Source organism: Bombus vancouverensis, unplaced genomic scaffold (genome assembly GCF_051014615.1).
Source record: "Bombus vancouverensis nearcticus unplaced genomic scaffold, iyBomVanc1_principal scaffold0040, whole genome shotgun sequence".
NCBI classification, from domain to species: domain Eukaryota; kingdom Metazoa; phylum Arthropoda; class Insecta; order Hymenoptera; family Apidae; genus Bombus; species Bombus vancouverensis.
In genome coordinates this window covers 302,211-324,942 of record NW_027468931.1, presented here as the reverse complement: position 1 = coordinate 324,942, position 22,732 = coordinate 302,211, and the positions used below count along the sequence as shown (strand labels likewise).

Here is a 22,732-nt window from a genome sequence, read left to right as displayed (position 1 = left end):
GTCGTATTTCGGAACGTCATCGGAACATATTATACCTTGTATGTGATTATTTGGAACACAATGGGTGAGTATATTATAATTAAAATATATTCCTAGTTCCAATTCTTTTGAAAAATTCCAATTCTTTTTGTCAGTGACCAATCGAAATAGAAATCAGTGGACATCGTGGAAAGAGAAGGCGAAACCAAATTTGAAAATTCGACATCGGTAATTCAGTAGTTAAGAGTAACTCAATCGATAATGTAGATTAACTAGTTATAAACAAATATATGAAATATAAATTCAAATTATTCTTATCCATCTAAAAATTGGAAATTGAAGAGCAGAAGACAAGAAATTATCTTCGAGGATTTATATAGTAAATGCATTCTTTTGCCTGTCTTACCTAGAGATAAAACAGTTGTTTGATGGTTATCTTATAGTGTTCAGTCATTGCGAAAAATATTTTTAATCAGTTAAAAACTATAATTAATTAAAAACTACATTTTTTTGGGTATATAGACATTAGCGATGTATTATTCCGGGAAGCTCGTCTATCTCCCGAACATCGGGTCTGCGACAACATCGATTTGGAAATTATCGTTGCAGAGCATGAAAATTATTACAAGATGAAATTTCAAAAATATCCCATATTATGTAAGAAAATAACTGGAAGGGAAATGACGAGGGAAGTGACAAATGCAAGCAAAACGGAAGAATTTAAATTATTTAACGATATTAAACGGTATTCAACGTATTCAACGTATCGTATTACAATATGATCCAGTGTTTGTAGAAGTATTGAGACAAAAGCCAAATCTGTTAGTAAACAAGCGAGAAGTGAGCCTGTGAAAGAGACGAATCTACAGCAGAAGATAACTGATGACAATACGAATCATATTAATCTCGCAATGACAGTGACATCAATATTCCCCAATGAGAGTGATGGACGTTCATCAGAAGAGCTATTTAACGTCCCAATGGAACAATCCATGCAATCGAAGATATTGAAATGCATTGAAAAGCTTTATTCAGATAATCCGGAATTACGAAAGATTGCTGAGGACATCTCATGCGTAAGTTATTTTCGATTAATATACGTATCGTAAACCTTTTAAACGATAAAATTCCCGTCGATAAACCGTCCAACGTATATCGACGATGACGTGATTTCAGTAACGCTTCAAATATCAAATTACGTAACACTTACTTAATATAGAGAAGACGCCATTTTATCTTTGTATCGTCACAGGAGATCATAGTAAACAAATTAAATGTACATTGGGATGACGTTATAGGCCTAGAGGAATGTAAAACCGCTGTTAAGGAGGCCGTTGTGTATCCCCTTAAGTATCATATCTTTTTTGATGGCCCGTTTTCCCCCTGGAAAGGTATTTTGCTGTACGGCCCACCTGGTACAGGTAAGATACTCGTATTCTTTTCATTTCTGTACGTGTTTACAAGAAATATACAAAACAGGGAAAACAAAGTTAGCGAAGGCAGTCGCGACAGAATGCCATTGCACCTTTTTTAACATAACTGCCAGCTCATTGGTCAGCAAATGGAGAGGCGATTCCGAGAAGTATATACGTGTAAGTTGCTTTGTCTATGTAAGTTTCTTTGTTCCTTTGTCTATGAAGGAGAGATTCTAGGTATAAAAAGATTTGATTTTATTTTTCGTCATTTATATATAAATAGAATAGTTGTTTGTAAAACGAAATGATATCATATTTGTGATGAGGCAATGAATTTAAGGAATTTCGAATATAATATTTAATGAATAATACATTTGTTAAACTGAACAGGTTTTATTTGAACTTGCCTATAGTCATTCGCCTACAATTATTTTTATCGACGAGATTGACTGGATCGCCACAAATAAAGGAGATTGTATATTGTCTGAACCTGCAAAGAGATTCAGATCAGAACTTCTTTCTAGATTGGATGGATTAGTGTCTAATGAGAATTCTAATGTAGTTCTTCTGGCTACAACTAATTCCCCTTGGTACGTATATCACGTTATTTCAATGTTTTCTAAGTAGAAAATATCGTAATATTTCTCCAAATTCCAAATATGTTATTGTGTTGTTTGAAGTATTCCTTCATTATTATTAGTATAATAGAACGATAATATTTATTGTAAATATGTTATTAGGGGCATTGATGCAGCTTTACTCAGGCGTCTCGAAAAGCAAATATACGTATCATTACCCAATGAAGTTGCTCGACTTTGTATATTCAAATTATACCTTAGCAACCACTTATTAGAAAATACAGATATTGTAAACCACATAGTAAAATGTACTGAAAGATATTCTTGTGCAGATATAAAATTGCTTTGTAAGCAAGCGTGGCTACTAGAAATAAGCCCGATATGGAGGAGACTTGAAAAGAAAGAAACACCTGTTACCACTTTGAAATATGAATTAAAAAGTTATGAAATATTAGCAAAATTGTTAAAAAAAATGTCACCTACAGTTATGCAAATAGATAAATATGATACGTGGAACAAATAAATACGCAATCGTAAGGACAGATATTGAAAAATATAAATAAATGGATTATCGTTCGAGAAATCATTCGCATGTGTGTGCATGTGTGTATGCGCGCATGTGTGTGCGCGCACGCGCTATAGGCTAAGTTTAAAATGTTCGGTTGTATTATATCCTTGTATTATATATGTCGGAGATGAAAGGAAAACCGGAGCCTTCCCTTTGCAATTTTGAGGAAGCCTTCTAATGCTTTAGCCTAGATTTTATCATAACTGTAATTAAGCAATTGTCATTTGTAATTGTTTGATATTTGTGAAAGCGAAAGTGGGTTCGAGGTGACAACTGGTCGCCGAACGTAGCCACGGTCACGGGATAAACGTTTTGCCTGACGAAGGTGTGGATCGGTTGTATTGTTCTCCCTAGAAATCACATAGAATTGTACTTTAGAGACGTCGATATAATGGGACACACGTTGTATTAGGAATCAATCTCCAGACAGAAACTGCCTAGTAACGGCGTTTGAATCTTTCTCGATGTTTCCAAAGAGTATACAACAAACTTTTGACAGAAATTGCCTAGCAACAACGATTGGAACCTTCTCGATGTTTCCAGCGAGCATATAACAAACAAATGCAGTCGTATAGCGAAAAAGATTTTCATCAGATATTCATTCGTGTGATCGCCTTGGAAAGTGATACATCGAGCAATTTACCGAGTGTCTCAGCAATTGTATTTTGTGTTTAAAATTATTCTACACATAGTAAAGAGTTATCCCGTTGACCGTGGATTCGTTTGAACCCCGGAACATTGTTAATAGCGTTAATTAAATTCATTATTCGTGAAACCTATCAATCGTTAATCTCATTATACGTTAAATTAATTATTCGTAAGACATATTATTCGTTCCTCTTATTGTTCGTTAAACTTATTAATCTTTAATCTAATTATTAGTTAAACTTATCGTTTGTTAATCTTATTATTTATTAAACTCATTATTCATAATATTTCGTAAAATCTTTTTTATTCGCGTAAATATATTCTGTTTCGTAAAACAATGGCTAATTATTCGTTCCTCTTATTGTTCGTTAAACTTATTAATCTTTAATCTAATTATTAGTTAAACTTATCGTTTGTTAATCTTATTATTTATTAAACTCATTATTCATAATATTTTGTAAAATCTTGTTTATTCGCGTAAATATATTCTCTGTTTCGTAAAACAATGGCTAATTCAAACGAAGGATCATTACGCGCCTTAAATCCTAATGATAACCCGACATATATATGTGAGTGTATTTTATCAAAAATATGTTTTTTATGTTTTCTTATCTTAGTAATTATTTTTAAAAAAGTCTTAAAGTCTTATATGAAAATAAAGCTGTTCTTTATTTCAAATAATTGAAGTAAATAAATACAATGAGTTTTATATTTTATTATATCTTATATTATTGTTATATTGTTATTGAAAAAATTGATATAATCAACAGTTCTTCCTGTTCTCTTGATTGTTTCTTGCTTGTTTCAAACCATGATAATAACCTACAAAAGAAATAACATAATCCATTGAAAATTTAATATACAATAAAATACTTATATGAAATAATTACCTGTGTAATATACCATGTAACCACTAATATACCATGACATCAACATACTTGAAAGTGCGTCTGTATCATTATCTGGTAATCTAGTACATTTTATTAAAATTTCGTATTTTTTTTCCAAATAAAATGTTAAACTTATTCCAAATTACTTATTAATATTAGAAGTATTCAGCATTCCATTAGAATTTTTAAATTGTACTTACTTGGCCATTAATTGTGGTGGTAAAGGAGGTGCAGGTGGCATTATATCAGTCATCGAATTGAAAGATGGTCTCGGTATGAAGTGATGTTTATACGCATTTGCTTCTTCAGAGTCACAATCCATTTTTTCTACATTATATTTTTTCGAATTTACATTTGTAGAAAAATTAGTCTCACAAGTCTCATCGTCCTCTTCATTGAATTTCTCTTCCAAAGCTTTCTTTCGTTGTGCTATTTGACTTTGCAAACCTTCTGATTCTAAAAGAGAACTCAACTCGACTTTCTCTGTATTACCATAGCCTAAACACAGAGTAAAAGAAATTTTTGTCATTTAATAGAATGACTGAGTGCCATTCAGTTACCGTCCTTACAGGCAATGTATTAGAATTTCCCGTGCATAAATGTATATGTATAAATGTTTGCCTTGATATATGTAGTAATAATCACTCGTCTAATGAGGAGAATTATATTCCAAGTAGCTAATAATGAACAATAAGTAACATGCATGTTTATGGTTCATGACCCTATATCCCACGGGTCTCCCCATAGACATTGACAGGTACTCCTGCCCAGTTAAGAACCTGCTGAATGGTACTGTGATAGACTATGCGAAAGCCTTTACTTCATATATATATGTATTTTTAGTACATTTCTTAATTGACATAACCATCATGCTAAAGGTATTACCTACAAATTTTACAACACACGTGCCATTGTTTTCGTAAATTTTTTATATTATAGCTTCATAAATTTCTCCATCCTCTGAGTATATTGCACGACAAGGTGCTCCTATGATCCATTTCTATAGAGAAAAGATGTGTATACAAATAAATATAAGTAAATAGCAAAATAAAATAATTTGCTTCTTAATCAATATATTTAATAATATTCTGTATCAAATTTGTAATATTCTATCAAAATCACAACCTTGTGTAATTTACTTGCGTGTTTAGGCTGCTTAAGATTTTGTAGGTTTTCTTTCGGTTGAGAATTTCCAACATCCATTCCCATTCGCTTGATAACTTCTTCTTTTGCTAAATTTATTGCTTTATCATATGCTTCTATTAATGCACTATCATCCCAAACATTATCATTGGCCGTGTCTGTATCCTTTTGAGATAGCAAATTATACGTTATTAATATTGATATAAGTATTTTATTATCAAACTATTGCAAATTATCATATATGTCATTTTTCAAAAATTGACTAAAAGGTAATGGATACTGTTAATTACTATTATGCTAAGATCTTGTACTAAAATAATGTTAAAACCATTACGTTTCCATTACCATACATACGTTTCCATTTCCTCGTATAAAAAGAACATTCATATCATCTGCCATTTTAAAATAACATCATTTAAATATTGAATTTGCTTCTGAAATATTAATTTGTCTCATTTCTTTAACTCTAACACATTGTAAACAATGATGACATTATACCAACTATAATACTAAAAATCTATTCCCCATTCATTCGAAAGATTATTTTTTGAAGCAAGGTTAACATTGAATGTTCCCAGACTTCAATAACTGTATTTTACTTTCTTTACAATATCTAACAATATATTAGAATACTATAAAAAAATATTGTATGCACAAAAAACTGTTTATAGCGAAATAGCAAAAGAATTAATCACATATTATAACTAAAACGAGATTGTTAAGTAGATTATATTATACTGCATATGCGTTAGTGTTTCAGCTGGTAAATATAGTTTTTATATCTGAAGATAAATAAGATTTAATTCTATAAAATTGCATAATGAATTATACATCTATCTATTACTATTCGTATTTCCCCTTAGTTGTATGTTGTCAATAGCATCAATCACGAACATATAAATAAATATAGAAGAAACCGTTCGGAAATGGAAAGGGAAAAATGAACATGGAAGACAAGAAAGTTTTCTTCAGGTTTAGCGTATGCGTGATACGCTTTGAATGTCTCAGATAAAGATAAAGATACTCTGCTCATTTCTATTTGTTCCGCAGAACGAGAAATTTGTTGTCTTTCATATTGGTTTTTACGATTCAATTTTTGGGCAGTTTTCCCTAGCGAGTGTCGGTCCCTGTTTGATATAACCAGACCGTAATTTATACAGATATGTATTATAGATATATATTTGTAAAACTGAAATCAGATGAAATAAATGTTGCCTGAGGTTTTAAACGTTTAATAAAAACAATATTTCATTTGGAAAAAATGTAAGATATGTAAAATTACACATTGATCATTTTGCTGGTCTTGTATCACAAAACGTGTGGCCCGAAGAGCACGTGTCCGGTAGAGATACGTCACTTGTGTTAGGAATGGTTTTATAACCTATCACAGTAAAGGAACGTCCCAGTATAGCAGCCGAAGAATGCCGTGAAAGTTTCTGTACAAAGTACAATTGATCTACAATTGATATTTTCCGCAATATCTGGTGTTCGGTCATGGTGTCCCATACTCATGATATTTATGACAGTGGAATGGCGTTAGTAAATCAATTACAAAAATTTTCGAGATCAATTCTCGGTATTGCATCAAATTATTCAAAATATACAAGCAACACAACGTTGCCCTTTTTGCAGGCAACAAGAGGAATATCGACCACGCAACCACTTTCAGAAAAACAAGAGTAAGTGATACAAATTTTCTTGTGCTTTCCTTCTTTTTTTAATAGAATTTCAGTACTTACCTTCCAATATAAAATTGGTGTCAAAATAATAATGCTAATAATAATGTCTAAGAAATTTTTCTCTTTGTAGGAGTACAACATCTAGAAAAATAACATAGTATTAATAAAATAGTATTAATAAGAACAACATTGACAGTGAACAACTAAAAATATAACACTGTTATAAATATATGATATACGAATTTTATTTATGTATTATTAAGACAAGTATATCTTATTTTTAAATTATTTCTATTATCATAAGTGATACATATAATTAAGGTATAATTAAGAGAAGATTAATTGAAGAAACACAAAAAATAAAGAAAATAATTATATTGAGATAATTTTTATCTTTCATAAATATTATTTTCAGAGTAAATATAACGTTTGTTAAAGCAAGTGGAGAGAGAATCAAAGCAAAGGGAAAGTTGGAGATACTGTATTAGGCATAGTAGTAAATAATGAAATTGATTTAGATGGATATGGTATGTTTTAAAGAAGCATAATTTACTTAATTTAAAATAAATAATTTTGAGGTAGAAAATATTTGAAAATTTTCATTTTTATCAAGTTTAATATTCTTATTATTTTTAACTTTTGATACTTTATTATATAAGTATGTTGTAATATTAAAATATAATTGATATAGGTGCTTGTGAAGGAACATTAACTTGTAGTACGTGCCATTTAATATTTTCGAAAGAAGTTTATGATGCACTTCCTGACAAACCAACAGATGAAGAATTAGACATGTTGGATTGAGCATATGAATTAACAGATACGTTAGTTCATAATAATCAGTATCAAATCATTCACATTATTAATTCTATTACCTTTTAATATTTTATAAAGTGAATTTTTCTATTTAAATTTATGTAAAAACAGGTTAGTATTGGGTATTTCGAAATCTGCATCTCAATGTAGAATTTCAAATCGCTATCTCTGAATACTACGAAACTGAAATTATAATAAATTTTCATAGTTTTTTATTTATGACCCTATAATCATTACAAATCTATGTTGGAATTAGCATATTTACAATGTTGATTTTCAAATGGATAAATAGAAATCTTATTGTGTATTAGTATTAATTTGTATAGCAATAAATATATTTATTGACATATTCAGTTATATAATATTTAATTTCAGGTCACGGCTAGGCTGTCAAATAGTAATGTCTAAGGAACTAGATGGAATTGAGGTAAGAGTTACATCAACAATTAATGATGCAAGAGCATAACTGAAATTATCTATAGGTTTTTGAAAATTTGTATACAATGTTATACATCTCTTGTTAAAAAACCCTTGTTATAATTATTAAAATATTGGTATTAAAAAAATATAATAAAGAATCTTGTGTTTAAATGTGAAGCTTATATATATACATATGTTATAGTATAATTGCAATTTTGATATTTGTACATTGCCATTGTAAAAAGCCTATCCAATTATGAAGAAAATATATCTTTTATTTTTAATATACAGGGTGTCAATTTTAAAACGTTCATCTAAATTATTTTCGTTACTATTAAAGATAAGAAGAAATTACTAAGGAAGACTTAAATGGTTTTAAGATGTGTACTTGGTTATGATAAAAAAGACTCCTGTGGAATAAATTTTGCAACTTCTGAGAGATTAGATAAAAGCTTAGAACCTAAAAAATAATTTGAAATTAATTTCGTTTAGATATACTGTTTGATTTCTTAGCTGTGGGCAAGTTTAAAAGATCATCAAACTCATGGTCAACAAAACAACAGAAATGTACATGCAATGCTTTTTCGTTTCACAACAAGTTATCTGACACTATCATCATTTTCGTGGCACATGCAACATTATCGATTCAGTATAGTAATGTTTTGGATTAAAACAAATGTCTCGACATTGGGGCAAAATATTTCAACCTTTAAGGACTAAAATTAAAACTTATGAGTTTGTTTATAATTTTAATAGATTTTATTAATATTGTGTTTACTGGTTTATTAATTACAAGAAAGTTTGTAAAAGACTGAAGTTTTACGTAAAAAGTACAAATATTCTTTCAACAAAATTAGTCAAATCACATCATTATTTATACATATTGTATATAAATAAAATATGCGGATATATTACTTTACCCTAGAATTAAAATTCAATAATATTGAGGAATCTTATTTATTCAGATTTTGTACATTATCGCTTCTAACCTCGGATAATAGAACAACAAATTAAATATTTTTAAACAAAAAAACCTTGTTCCTTTGTTTGATTTCCCTTGCTCGCGTTTCTTAACTACTTAGATATAAAATACTTATGTTTTCGAAAATTCATACTTCACAAGCTACTAAACGCTTTATCTGTTCAGAATAATTTATTGTTTTCTTAACTAGGTACATACCAAATACATCTATTAAGTTGGTATTTCTCATAATTACCAGTACATAAAGCTAAAACACTTTTGTACTATGCTTGTTATACATGAATCTAACAAATAATTTAACTTGTGTATTGTCGTTTGTATATTTTGTTACGTGTAAAATATTCTATTTCTACACTACTTACAAGTTCGATAAAGTGTACATTACACATCGTGAAATTTACATATTTTCACTTGGTTACCCTGCCCAATTCGAATATAATTCAGAACGTATGTGCTATATTTATATATTCTGCATTTGTTTTGTATATTATGTACACTGATCTGATCTTTGTAAACGCGAGTTTTACGATATTAATGAGAAATTTGCCAATTTAATGGAAGTTGTTAATTTTTTCTGGCACGTTTCACGTTAGCAGATATTTTTCTTAAGTTACAGTCGAAAAGTGTTTTTATGTAAAAGAATAGGAATGATCAAGTTATTTTAAGATGACAAGATATTTCACGTTTTCTATTTAAATATAGCGTTAAATTTTAATTCCGTCAATTCGTATATACTCATACATCGAATTTCCTTTTCTCATGTCATTTCTTTTCTTTCATTTCACATTTAATTACAAAGATAAAGTGTAAGTACGTTCCTCATAAAATTAATATCAAATGTCGCAAAATATACAAAAGTAAACTAAGAAGAGGGGTACATATTATTACACAAACTGTCGTTCATATTGCATATGTACATATGCAGTATAAAAACAATACTTTTTAGTTTTTAATCTCTTGTTTAAATAATCCTAATATCTAAATTTGTATCGGTCATTGATTCGATATAACTGCGTTTATTGGAAGTAATTAAGCTATAGCCTGCGCACAAGAGAAGAAGGAACAAACACGTATAGTATACACGCTTAAATAACAAAATTAAGTCAGTTTACGTTCAATGTGAACTTGATCAAAGTTCCAGTCTCGAATTTTAGAGTTTCTTACTATCAGTTTACAAAATTCGATATTACGATTATGTACCGTATTTGAAAAACATAAAATGCTTTGTTCAATTTTAAATAAAACTAATATTTACCAAAGCGAATACGAAAAAAATGTTATCATCAAACTCAATTTTCAATTATCAAACTTAATCCAGCACAAATACAAATGTTATTCGTGCTTTTTTACTTTTACTACTTTTCAACTCTCTATAGTTCGAGATTTGAGTTCCGCTAACTTTCTTTCTACTGCGCATGCGCAACAGGAAAACTTGAATTACACGTAATAGTCAAAAATTCGAAAATCTTATCCTTTCGTGGCAGCGAAAGTAACCTAGGACTAGAGGTTCCATAACATTAATAATAATAAGGCAATAATATTAATATTAATAATAATGTAATCAAGTACTACTAACAATATTAATAATAATAATAATAGTATGGTAATGGCAAGATACAGGCGGGTATAAATTAATCATTCCTTTCGTAATATCTATGACGTCTTCGGGATATTCTTTAGAAATTACTTTATTTCTGGTCAATATTCATTAACGAGCAACTTTTCTCTCTGCTTCTTATCATGATTTTTTTCACTTCATCACAATTGTACCGTTAGAAATTATTCAAAACATTGTTAAAATGTCCATGAAATATATGCAATTGCCGTATTGAATAAGCGAGTAATGAAGTTGCTGTTTCACTGAATAAAAGTGAAATCTCCAATGCGTGTGCTCAAGTATATAAGTTAAAAAAAGATTGGTACATCAATGCCTATTATTCTTAATCAATATTCATCATTTAACAATTAGGACCGAATTTTTACAAACCAACTCTAAACCACGACCCAATTTACAAATAAAAAGATCGATGTGTAAATTAACTATCAACTATTAATCTCCAATCCTATGTGAAGATATAATGTTCGGACTAAATTTCTAAACTAACGTGGACAATTCATGCGGACTATTGGTGGTTGCTGCGCTACTTAGATCTAGTGTGGCAGCCGGAAGACCAGGACTGACGCTGCCGGTTGCTTCCCGTGGCAAATGCTGCGATCTATTTAGCTTATTTCCAGGACTCGGTGGCGATCTATCTGCTGATGTATCCGGTGGCGTAACCACGTTTCTGTGTCCGCTCACGTTCTGATGATTGTGCGTCGCCGCGATCGGAGCTGGCGATGAGAGCAACAAGGGCGGTGGGGACATTGACACGTGTCGATGATGATGATGCTGATGATAGTGTTGGTACTGTGCAGCTCGGCCGTGCATTGCGTGGCTGGTATTTAGTTGGTTCGTCACGGGCCCAACTTTCGTTGGGCAGCCAGCATGGTGGATGGTTAACGGGCCACGTAGTTGTTGTTGCTGTTGTAGCTGGGGCTGGTTCTGGTGCTGTTGCAGCTGCTGCTGACGCTGCAGCTGTACCGCCGCTTCGCACTGTTCGCGCGCTAACGCCTTCACGGCATTCGTCTTCTCCTACGAAATAAGAATGATAGGTTAGGTTGTAGTCAGGGGCCATAACAAATTAAGAAAGTTATAATATAAGAATTTACATTTTAGTTGAAATGATTCTAGTTACGAATAAGTATTAAAGATGATTCAAATCTTTTTCGTTACCGATAACCATGGTGAAAACTCTTTTGGATTACTTTCAGCCATTGTCAATCTTATTGTCAATACTACATGCTTGAAGTAGAAGGAGGGGTACAGAGAAAAAGACTTTTTCTCAGCAAATATAATCGTTACTCAATTATTTTGTTCAACAGTTTTACAAATCTCCCAAAAATAAACGAGAATACGAAAATACACTGAATATCGTGTGTATGGTTATTTATAAAATCCCCTTGAAATAGTTGCGATCGCGGATCACATAAACAAACGAACCTGTCATTCTACAGAGTATCTTTTTCGGTGAAATTATGCAAACGTAAATGTAACTTCGGTAGAACTCCTCGAGAACTTGTAAGCTTATATGACTCTGACCCAACCAGTCCACTCTAAAGTGTATAATTTATAAAAGGGGATTATATTAATACGCGGAGGATGTGGTAGGTGGTAAGTTTTGCATATGAATGTTTGTTGATACAACGAATGGTTAAATGGAGGTTTTCATAAATGTGATAAGGACTAGATCGAATGTTTTAACACTTATAACTAGAATGCGTATTTTTATACAAGTTTGTAGTTTTACGAACATAATCAAAGAAATAAAATTTTAATCGAGATTTGTTTTCTTATATACGTATATTTCAGCGCATTTTATGCATTTTGCGCCATTTGCGTACTTTTCAATTTCGCACGAATAAAATAAAGATCAGCAATATAATTATAACGCTTCTTAAAAATGTGAAAAATCCTGGTTTCCTAAAAGCTTGCAATTGATTTCAGAAAAATTTTTATGAACTCTACCAGATAAGTTATGGTAACTCTGAAAAACAAAATTTCACGATAAAATGATTTCCGGGTAAAATACACATAAAAGATGATTTAGACGTGTTTGAACGTGTTCGTTTTCTTTTTTAATAACGATATGTTCTTACCCTCTGCCACACGAAGACGTTATGGACCATTGCGCATCCACAAAACACGATGCCAAGGCCTATGAAAACCGACGTAACGATTGCCGGTGTGACACCAATTACCTCTCAGAGAAAAGACATCGACTCCCGACTGTCGGACGCCAACGCCGCGACGCATCTTAGTCCCCATCAGAGATAAGGCCCCAACCCCGACTTTCGGACTCCTTGGAATCCACACCAAACCCCCCAACATCCCCAAGCCAGGGTGTATATAAGCCGAGACTTCACCCAGCCCGGGGAGTTCTCGTTCTAGTTGCTGTTCTTGTACAACACCCCTTTCTCTGTTCAACGTTATTCTACTGTAAGTGCCAAAGTCATAATAAAGTTCGATAAAAGAGAATTAATAGTTGGGCTACGACTCAGCTTTCTTTTCTCTCGCAACCCAAGTATCCATTTTACGTGACACCGGCGTCGAATGAAACTGGATGAATGTATACAATATCATACCTGAAAGCATTGTTAGAGGATCATTATAACACGTATGCCATAACAAGCGGGACAAAGAATCAGCGCAAATACATATTCTCAATACATATAATTCTCGAAGCGTAAACTATATACATATGCTTTTCATTGAAATTTTCAATACTAGTCGCAAATTATTTTTCAATTAATTTATTATTTAAGTCTTTATATATCAATTCTCGACGAATAAATTACTTAAATTATAGAGAATCTATCTTCAGACAATAGAGAATTCAATATTTTTGGTCGTTAAGTAATTTACAAATTTCTAAAACGATTACGTTCGAAGTTTTGGACAGTATTTGAAGTTTCTAACATGACATTAAAAAAAAAATAAATAAATTTTATGATATAATTAAAAAAACATTGTAGTCTATCATAATTTCTATTCCGTCAAATTTATTAAAACGCAGTTTTCTTCTGAACAGAGTCAAAATGTCCGTCTTGAATCGAGTTCAACAGCTTAACGATCGATCGAGCGAATGATAGCTGTGTAAACTAGCATGACACAACGTAAACTTTAGATTAGATCTCGATCCATCCACCAGCCGTATTCATGCATGACATGAATATTCTGTTTCAGCTCTTTATAAATTAATCTGTTAAAACTTCCCTAAAAGACGATCATTTTTTATTTTTCTAAGAAAAATAATGACTATTCGGCGTTAAAATTAACTTTATTTCCATTGGATTTCTAAACTGATTTCATACACTCAGAGATAGTTCACAGTATCTTTTAGATTCATGCCTGAATTCAAGAAAAATTAAACGTATAACTTATGTACTAGTATCTTTCAAAAGGTTAAAGTTGACAGAATTGAAGGAATTGGTTCTTACCAGTTAGAAAGACGGGAATGCTAATGAAAAACCCTCCGACAGCACATATCCGGCTGATGGATGATTTTTGCAGGTACTTGTTACTCCTGAAACAGACAAAATTTGAAGTGAATGTCAGTTTCACGATTCTATGATAATTGAGCGAAATATAAAGGAACCAGTTTTTTGTTTAACAGCCAAGAATCTTTCAAAAATTCTACTGTAATTGATACTTCAAATATATTTAGTCAGACAAAGGATAATCATAATCGCAACGTTAATCTTAACTTTAATTCAAGGATCAAACAGTATCATTATACATATAAAAGTAAACATAAAGTCTATCCACATTATTGTTATTATTATTATTATTATTATATGTTATTCTATAATTGATTTTTATTTCTTTATTATCAATATTATTCTATTTTCTATAATGATTCAATTATAGATCTTATTTTTTGTCAATCATATTTCACTGAAAAGATCACTTTGAAAATAATCTAATAGTAAAAAATGAAAAATAATCTTTTTCTACCTTGTCTTCATTTTTTACAAACTCTGTCCACCGCCGTAAACCTATTAAATGCATGAAACGACAAAGCAAAGCTGCTTCACATAATTCCCCGCTCACGCAGTGTCAATCAGCTCACGACCGCAAACGATACTGCTAATTTCCAGCGACCACGAACGATTTCACCGTAATTGCCGGTGTGAAATTTACCAATACGTGCTCGAATTGGTCAATAATGGATAGAGCGCTCTTGCACACACTAATCTACCAACAAATAATATTGACTCAATTGAACAACAGCGCCTAGATTAACGGACAAACCGCATGTTCCAAACAGATTTACAATCACGGCAGAAAATACATGCCGTTATAGATGTTTCCTGGTCAAGACTAATTTCCACGCGTTAAGAACATTGTAACCGGAATCTAGGAAGAACTAGCACTTCCTGGAATAATACTATTGTGTCCTCGATGAATGTCTCTCCGCAATGCCCTCGAGTGAGTTGTTTTTGTCTTTGGTCGTACGATGTCCGGGATGAGAATTCGGGGAACGGTTTTGCGCTGCTTTAATACTCGCACAACCATCCATCCATGGGACTGCATCTTTTTAGGAGGACCAGTGATTAATCTTTTCCCACTCATTTTCATCTCTAATTTCTCATGAGGCTAAGATTCCTGCATCTTTTATCATAATAATTTATTAATACTATTAATAAATTGAGACAATTTGACACGTCGTATTTTGCGTTATAAGATGACTTGTAATTTGTAAAATTTACCTGTAAAATTCCTTTGTTTGTTTTACCGAATCAATAGTTGGCATTTCTATACGACAATAAGAATTTGTCAATACTAATAATTTGTAAGGTTATCATGTTATCATTCTTCTAATGGATAGTATATTATTGAAACTTTTTTTAATATTGAAACGCGATATTTTTTTGGAGAAGAAGTGCATAGTAGTAAAGAGTTGAATTCTACGGACGTAAAAAGTGGACATAACATTTTCTGTACATGGAGTCGCCTGGCCTAAACATTTTATGATTTCCGGGCAAAAAACAGACGAATCCAGCGCTGATTTTAAAGCAGCTTCATCCAAATAAGCCACAATAAGAAATTCCCACGAAACAGTTGCGTTCATCCCCTTTCGAGGTCGCCGACCTCTTTGAATGCGTTTCAAGTGCGTCGTACCAATGAAACTTCGAGTTCTAGACTAATTTCTCAGCCTTTTGCGTTAAATTTAACCTTCCGCGTTAGTGTATTTTGGACGAGCTCCTATTTTACGCTTTCGTCGACTTCACCAACGTAACACGCAGCATCCGCAAGTAAAACTGTCTCTTAAATTTGATGTGACACCGATACACGACGAGAAGAATCACAATGCCATTTTTATTCCACTTCGTTAATTTTTCGTCGTAAGGTTTAGCTGTAAATAGGATTAAAAAAATTTAGATTAACGAGGAATTTAAAATTGATCTGTTAAATCAACAATTTCCATTAGTTGTCAATAGATTTTATAAACCTCAGATTACTGAGAAATTATACACATTGCAAAATATTTACCATTGGTTACCCACGCTACATTCCATGCTCCTTTGCCGCACCTTAAACTCCTCGCTAGATTTATTCCACCTTAAAGTGTCACATAACTCCTACGACACCGATATCAAATTTTAAACTCCACCAAATTCCAGAGAAACTTGATTTCGTCGAAAGTAAGAGATTAAACATAAAAAGCAATTTATTTCATCTTTAAACTATCCCAAACTTCTTAAATATAATTTATATATATATATTTCGGAGATGAAAGAACACCGGAGCCTTTGGAATTTTGGATAATTCCGCAACATTGTAACCTAGAATCTACTATAGCTGTAATTGAACAATTGTAGTTATTCAACCCGATTGTAATTGTTCGAGAGTCGTGATAATGAGCTTGGGCTCGAGGCGACAGTCAGTCGCCGAACGTAGCCGCGGTCACGGGATGAACGCTTTGTCTAACAAAGGTATGGAGTAATTCTATAGCTCTCCTTAAAAGAAATATTCGTGGCGACACGCGACAGTAAACATTCCAACGGTTTCTGTCCCGTGGCTCGCCACGCGCAGACCCTATTCTTCGAGTAAGATGATTGCCAGATGTCGATGCGTCTCCGCAGTACATGCTCGGCTAGCCCGAGGGCCCGTTATAAATCTTAAGGTTTAGTTAACTAAAGTCCTTCAAACAGACAAACAGTCTCTGTCCCAACTACGGGAAGATAGGGGAGACATATTTTTCAACGAGCGGCGTCTCCCACTAGCAACTTTCCCTCGAGGGCGGTTAGCATCTTTTTCTAACCACCGACATGGAGATTGACCAATTAGCAGCAACGTCAATTTCCCTTACTTTCTGAACGAAGGCTTTTCTCGACGAATCCGATGATCTCGTATCCTTAGACACACCCCGTTATAGTTTTCCTCTGTGGCATCATCGGGACGGGAAAGGCATTCTCGCTCGCGATCGAGAAAGAGTAACGCCTTCGCGATCAGTGATTATTTTCAGACTTAGACTTTGCGAGTACGTTCTGTTGTCATCCCGTTGGCCGCGGATTCGTTATTGAGCCCGAGAGCATCGTCACTAGTGTCGCGAGTGCCGAACTGCCGTGATCAATTGTCAAGACTGTAATAATTCTATCATTGCAATAAACTACGCCTGTGTGTACCGTATCAATGGCTAATCCTCGAGAAGATTCATTTGACGTCCACAACCCCATTCCCAGTGACGATCCGACATCAGAAGTGGGATCAGAACGGTTGCGAGCGCTGGAAGGGCAGGTCGCTGTCATGAACAACCTAATTCATACGCTAATGCAACGACCAAATACGGGAATCACCAAATTACCACATTTTAACCCAGAAGTCGCAGGCGCCGACCCAGCCGCGTGGTGCGCGGCTGTTAGTAGGGCCATGCAGAACAACCCCCTGCGAGATGACGCGCTATACTCTGCCTTAAGTGACTCTCTACAGGGTTCTGCAGCACATTGGCTGGCACGAATGACGGGAGACGGAGAAGTTACTTGGTCTAAAGTTAAGGAACGATTCCTTATACAGTTCGGTGGCTGAGAGACGACGTCCTCATCGTTAATCAAGGTATCCAAGGAATCGCGGGGAACGGGCGAATCCACGGGGGCGTTTGCCGGCCGTGTCCGTTCCCTCCTGCAGACGCGGTGGCAACATTCTACGCTAGACGAAATACTTAACGCTGTCACTCTCTACATATTAATTCCACACGACCAACGTCTTAAACGATTGGCCCTCACGAGCGATATCAGAACGGAGGACCAATTTCTGAGCGAAATGCGACCCTTTTGTTACGAAGAAGAGTCGACATTTTCGCCGAGAGATGCACCGGCCGAACCCGAAGCTAAGCGACGCAAGTTATCGGGCCACCAGACGAGGTGTCATTACTGGTACTCTCGGACACAGAATAAAGGACTGCCGCAAGAGGATGCAGAACGAACAGCAGAGGGATGCACGACGCCAGGAAGGAAGCCGACCGGCCGCACCGTCCAAGGCGGTTTGCTACAGGTGTCATGCGGAAGGCCATATCGCATCTAACTGCCCGGCACGACGGGACGGTAGACCACGCCCCAAGGATGAGCGTAAAGTCAACTCCTGTGTCACGTAATTTTTGGGTTGGTTGGTGAAAATAAAATATAGTTGAGTCGTAACACAACTATTAACTTGGTTTTAATCAACCTTTATTATGAATTCAGCAATCACAATGTAACACGCACTGAATTAACATAAATCACAATTCACTCCAACCACGTTATGTCAGACTTAGTTACAACGATACATTAAGTACGCGACTTATAAGAGTAGAGACCGACATAGATATGTTGACTATTCTAAGGATACAGAATAAGTGAAGTCTTATTGACGATACTGTGTCTGAGGAAAGCTAGGGGTGGGGGTATCTAAGGACAAGGGACGGAATTTACGACAGGAAATACTCGCTTGGTCCGAACGACCTTAACTATAAAAATGCCAAGTGCCCCTGGTAGGCACTTAAGACTATTGAGGGTGCGCGCCAGGGATATGCAGGTATCTGGGTGCCATCCTGTCCGTGGTGTATGGCCTGGTCTCTGATATGAATTGACGTTACACCTGCGTGGTGGAGTCCCCAGCCGGTAGTTTAAGTCATCTGGGTGAGTCGTTCCCATTTTACTTCGATTCCGGAGCCGAGTGCTCATTAATTAGAGAATCTGTCGCTCCGAAATTCTCCGGTAGGAGAACGACAGATATAGTAGTTATGCGAGGAATAGGAAACACCTGCGTTAAGAGTACATCCCAGATCTTATCTACGGTACGCATTAACTGTTTTACATTGGAGATAACCTTCCACGTTCTGGCCGATAGTCACTTGCATTATGATATCATGATTGGCCGCGAGATCTTAAGCCAGGGTTTTGATGTAACTATTACACGGAATAGCGTCGATATTTGTAAAACGAAGACTATTAATGCCTGTAGTAGAACCTCCGAGGACGAGATCAATATCAATGCGGTTGACACTGACGTGGTTGGTAATAATAAAAGTCGGTTAATTTCTGTCCTCAAGAAATTCAAAGATTCATTCATTACGGGCTTCCCACGTACTCGCGTAAGCACGGGCCAGTTAGAAATACGGTTAATCGATCCTAATGTTACCGTGCAAAGAAGTCCCTACCGACTTAGCGAAGAAGAGCGTAGGATAGTGCGTGAGAGAATAGACGAGTTAATTAGAGCAAAAATCGTGAGGCCGAGCAACTCACCGTTCGCGAGCCCTATCTTACTTGTAAAGAAGAAAGACGGCTCAGATAGACTGTGCGTAGATTTGCGGGCATTAAATAAAAATACGGTCGCGGACCGGTATCCCCTACCCCTCATCGCGGATCAAATCGCGAGATTGCAGAAGGCGAGATACTTCATTAGCCTGGACATGGCCAGCGGATTCCACCAAATCCCCATTCATCCCAATTCGACGGAATATACGGCGTTCGTTACACCCGACGGGCAATACGAGTACGTGACTATGCCGTTCGGATTGAAAAATGCACCATCCGTTTTCCAGAGGGCCATTCTCAACGCCTTAGGCGACCTCGCGTATTCGTTCGTTGTTGTTTACTTGGACGACGTCCTAATTATCGCCGACTCAGTAGATCAAGCCCTAGAAAGGTTGAGCACCGTATTAGATACCCTCGTGAAAGCCGGATTCTCCTTTAACTTTTCAAAATGCTCCTTTTTAAAGACATCGGTACTCTACTTGGGATATGTAATTCGTAACGGAGAAGTCCGTCCAAACCCGGGTAAAATACAAGCCTTGAGTTCTTTACCTGCACCGTCGACCGTCACACAAGTTAGGCAATTCATAGGTTTGGCCTCTTATTTCCGAAACTTCATTCCCAAATTTTCACAAGTAATGAAACCCCTGTACGCACTTACCTCGAGTAACAAGAATATACCTTGGACGGATAGGCACGAACAGATAAGATAAAAGGTAATTTCCGTCCTGACTGACGCGCCGGTGCTAATGATATTTGACCCCAATTACCCCATAGAACTACATACGGACGCTAGCTCGGAAGGATATGGAGCCATTTTAATGCACAGGGTCGAAGGTAAAAATCGAATAGTGGAGTATTACAGCAAAAGAACTAGCCCTGCGGAATCTAGGTATCATACCTACGAATTGGAAACGTTAGCAGTTGTAAACGCCGTCAAGCACTTCCGTCATTACTTACACGGACGAGAATTTCTCGTTGTCACCGATTGCAACTCCCTGAAAGCATCCAGTAATAAGGTACACTTGAACGACAGGGTTTACAGATGGTGGGCTTACCTGCAAACTTTTACCTTTGACATTATGTACCGGGAAGGTAAACGAATGGCCCACGTAGATTTCTTTTCGCGAAATCCCGTAGACTTGGATCGCAGTACGTTCAGCAAAATTGTAGAGAAAGAAATTAACCTAACCGAAATCTCCGACGATTGGCTACTAGCGGAACAACGTCGCGACCCACAAATTTCCGAGATCGTCGATAAATTACAGAACGAAGAGCTCGCGGAAGACGTCGCGAATACGTATGAGTTACGGTCCGGCACCCTTCATCGTAAAATACAGAGAAAAGATAGAACTCTCTGCCTGCCCATCGTTCCGAGAGGGTTTAGGTGGTCTGTTATTAACCATGTGCACCAGTCCATTATGCACTTAGGTTGGGATAAAACGCTTGAGAAACTGTACGAGTATTACTGGTTCGAAGGAATGGCGAAGTATGTTCGCAAATTCGTAGAGAACTGTCATGCTTGTCGAGTTTCAAAGGCAAGTTCGGGTAGAGTACAAGCCGAATTACACCCCATACCTAAGACCAGTATACCTTGGCATACGGTTCATATGGACATAACAAGCAAACTAAGCCGTAGAAACGATTCGAAGGAATACGTCATTGTGTTGGTCGACGCCTTTACTAAGTTCGTATACTTGCACCATACTCGTAAGATAGAATCCATTAACACCATTAAAGCGCTTAAGTCCGCTATATTATTGTTCGGCAGTCCCTGCCGGATAATAGCGGATCAGGGAAGATGTTTTACGGGCAAAGAATTTCGAGACTTTTGTCAAGATAAATACATAAAACTCCATTTAATTGCGACCGGAGCTAGTAGGGCCAACGGACAAGTAGAGCGTATTATGAGTACGCTAAAAAACATGTTCACAACAATAGAAACCACCGGGCGGTCCTGGCAAGACGCGATCGGGGAAATACAACTGGCCTTGAATTGTACCACCAACCGCGTGACTAAGTCAAGCCCGTTGGAACTACTAATCGGTAAAACAGCGAGACCCTACGGCTTATCCCTACCCGACAGTATCGAAGAAAGAGAAGTAAATATCTCCCATGTAAGACAGCAATCATCGAGAATACACCTAATGGCTCCATTCACAACCAACACACCAACTGGCAGCTCTTCAGAGAAGTCTTTACACACTCAACCTCAGCCTTCACCCCACTAAAAACAAAGGAAGATATCGAAGCAGCCACGGAATACTTAAACACGAGCATAATAAACGCAATCCGCCTCTCCACACCGACAAAGCCATCTAACAGCAAACAAGAATATCCCCAATACATACTAAAAAAAATAGCAGAAAAACGTAGACTAAGAAGAGTATGGCAGACCCATAGAACAGCGGAGGACAAACGCAAACTTAACAACGCAACTAGAAAGCTATCCAGAGCCTTAAAAAACTATAAAAACGACTGTTTCCATAAATACCTCGCCAGCTTATCCCCCACAGCCGACGCCAACTACTCACTATGGAAGGCCTCCAGGAAACTCACACGCCCCCCACAAATAATCCCACCTATCCGCCGTCCGCAAGGTGGATGGGCGCGAAGCCCAATAGAAAAAGCCGACCTGTTTGCTAAACACTTGTCAAAAGTATTCAAACCCCATTCCCCCAAAGCCGCCGCGGACGTTACTGAATACCTGCACACCCCCTTCCAAATGTCCCCTTCTATCGAACCCTTCTCCTCTGCAGAGACTATAGAAACAATCAGTCGCCTAAACCCCAAGAAAGCAGCGGGACACGACCTAATATGCAATAAAGCAACCAAGGAACTTCCCACAAAAGGGATAGCACTCATCACATCGATTTTTAATGCTATCCTTCGCCTGGAACACTATCCTAAGGCCTGGAAAATCTCATTGATTACCCTCATCCCTAAACCCGGTAAACCGATATACAAAACCTGCTCCTATCGCCCAATCAGTCTTTTACCTACCCTGTCCAAACTATTCGAGAAGATGCTCACGAACCGACTCCTTCCAATCCTAGAGAACTTGAAAACACTCCCAGATCACCAATTCGGCTTCCGAAAACATCATTCTACAGTAGAGCAAATCCACCGCTTAACTCATACGATCAGCCAAACACTCGAAAAGAAAAAATATTGCTCAGCGGTTTTCCTCGACATCCAACAGGCATTCGACAAAGTATGGCATGAAGGGCTACTATACAAGATTAAAAAGATCCTACCTCATCCCTACTACTCCATCCTAAA

General features: G+C 35.7%; 3 protein-coding genes and 1 pseudogene across 17 annotated transcripts in view; 2 read left to right on the top strand and 2 right to left on the bottom strand.

Annotated features, from left to right (window-relative positions):
* The first annotated feature begins 647 nt into the window (after window positions 1-647).
* On the top strand, window positions 648-3,319 carry LOC117165269 (katanin p60 ATPase-containing subunit A-like 2). 2 transcript variants are annotated; one of them, XM_076627028.1, is made up of 5 exons: window positions 648-1,055; window positions 1,307-1,400; window positions 1,459-1,571; window positions 1,785-1,984; window positions 2,135-3,319. In XM_076627028.1, exons 1-5 carry the CDS (start codon window positions 891-893, stop codon window positions 2,493-2,495), a joined length of 933 nt encoding a protein of 310 aa, XP_076483143.1. In that variant the 5' UTR covers window positions 648-890; the 3' UTR covers window positions 2,496-3,319. The 2 variants fall into 2 exon arrangements, with proteins under 2 accessions (XP_076483143.1, XP_076483142.1); XM_076627027.1 differs by having other exon boundaries at window positions 651-1,055; window positions 1,232-1,400.
* Window positions 3,320-3,833: 514 nt separating this feature from the next.
* On the bottom strand, window positions 3,834-6,046 carry LOC143302414 (uncharacterized). Of its 4 annotated transcripts, none has more exons than XM_076627038.1 (6): window positions 5,567-6,046; window positions 5,204-5,386; window positions 4,964-5,078; window positions 4,279-4,857; window positions 4,079-4,158; window positions 3,834-4,010 (listed from the first exon to the last, which is right to left on the bottom strand). In XM_076627038.1, exons 4-6 carry the CDS (start codon window positions 4,605-4,607, stop codon window positions 3,952-3,954), a joined length of 468 nt encoding a protein of 155 aa, XP_076483153.1. In that variant the 5' UTR covers window positions 4,608-4,857; window positions 4,964-5,078; window positions 5,204-5,386; window positions 5,567-6,046; the 3' UTR covers window positions 3,834-3,951. The 4 variants fall into 4 exon arrangements, with proteins under 4 accessions (XP_076483153.1, XP_076483154.1, XP_076483152.1 ...); XM_076627039.1 differs by having other exon boundaries at window positions 5,218-5,386; window positions 5,576-6,046; XM_076627037.1 differs by having other exon boundaries at window positions 4,279-4,860; window positions 5,576-6,045.
* A 31-nt stretch (window positions 6,047-6,077) lies between these two features.
* Window positions 6,078-8,422, top strand: LOC117165265 (adrenodoxin-like protein 2, mitochondrial; annotated as a pseudogene). The gene is made up of 4 exons (XR_013061232.1): window positions 6,078-6,900; window positions 7,316-7,427; window positions 7,592-7,724; window positions 8,092-8,422. The product of XR_013061232.1 is annotated as an adrenodoxin-like protein 2, mitochondrial (transcript).
* Window positions 8,423-8,830: 408 nt separating this feature from the next.
* The window catches only part of LOC117164953 (uncharacterized), a 92,975-nt gene continuing 79,073 nt past the window's right edge, over window positions 8,831-22,732 (bottom strand). For 3 of the 10 annotated variants that reach the window (XR_013061261.1, XR_013061252.1, XR_013061253.1), the window contains one exon: window positions 13,938-14,241. Coding sequence is in view for 1 of the 10 variants with exons in the window: in XM_076627058.1 (XP_076483173.1) it covers window positions 11,214-11,750; window positions 12,815-12,916; window positions 13,260-13,300; window positions 14,156-14,241 (766 nt within the window). In the remaining 9 variants the exon portion in view is untranslated. The other 7 variants (XM_076627058.1, XR_013061257.1, XR_013061258.1 and 4 more) reach the window with 7 other exon arrangements.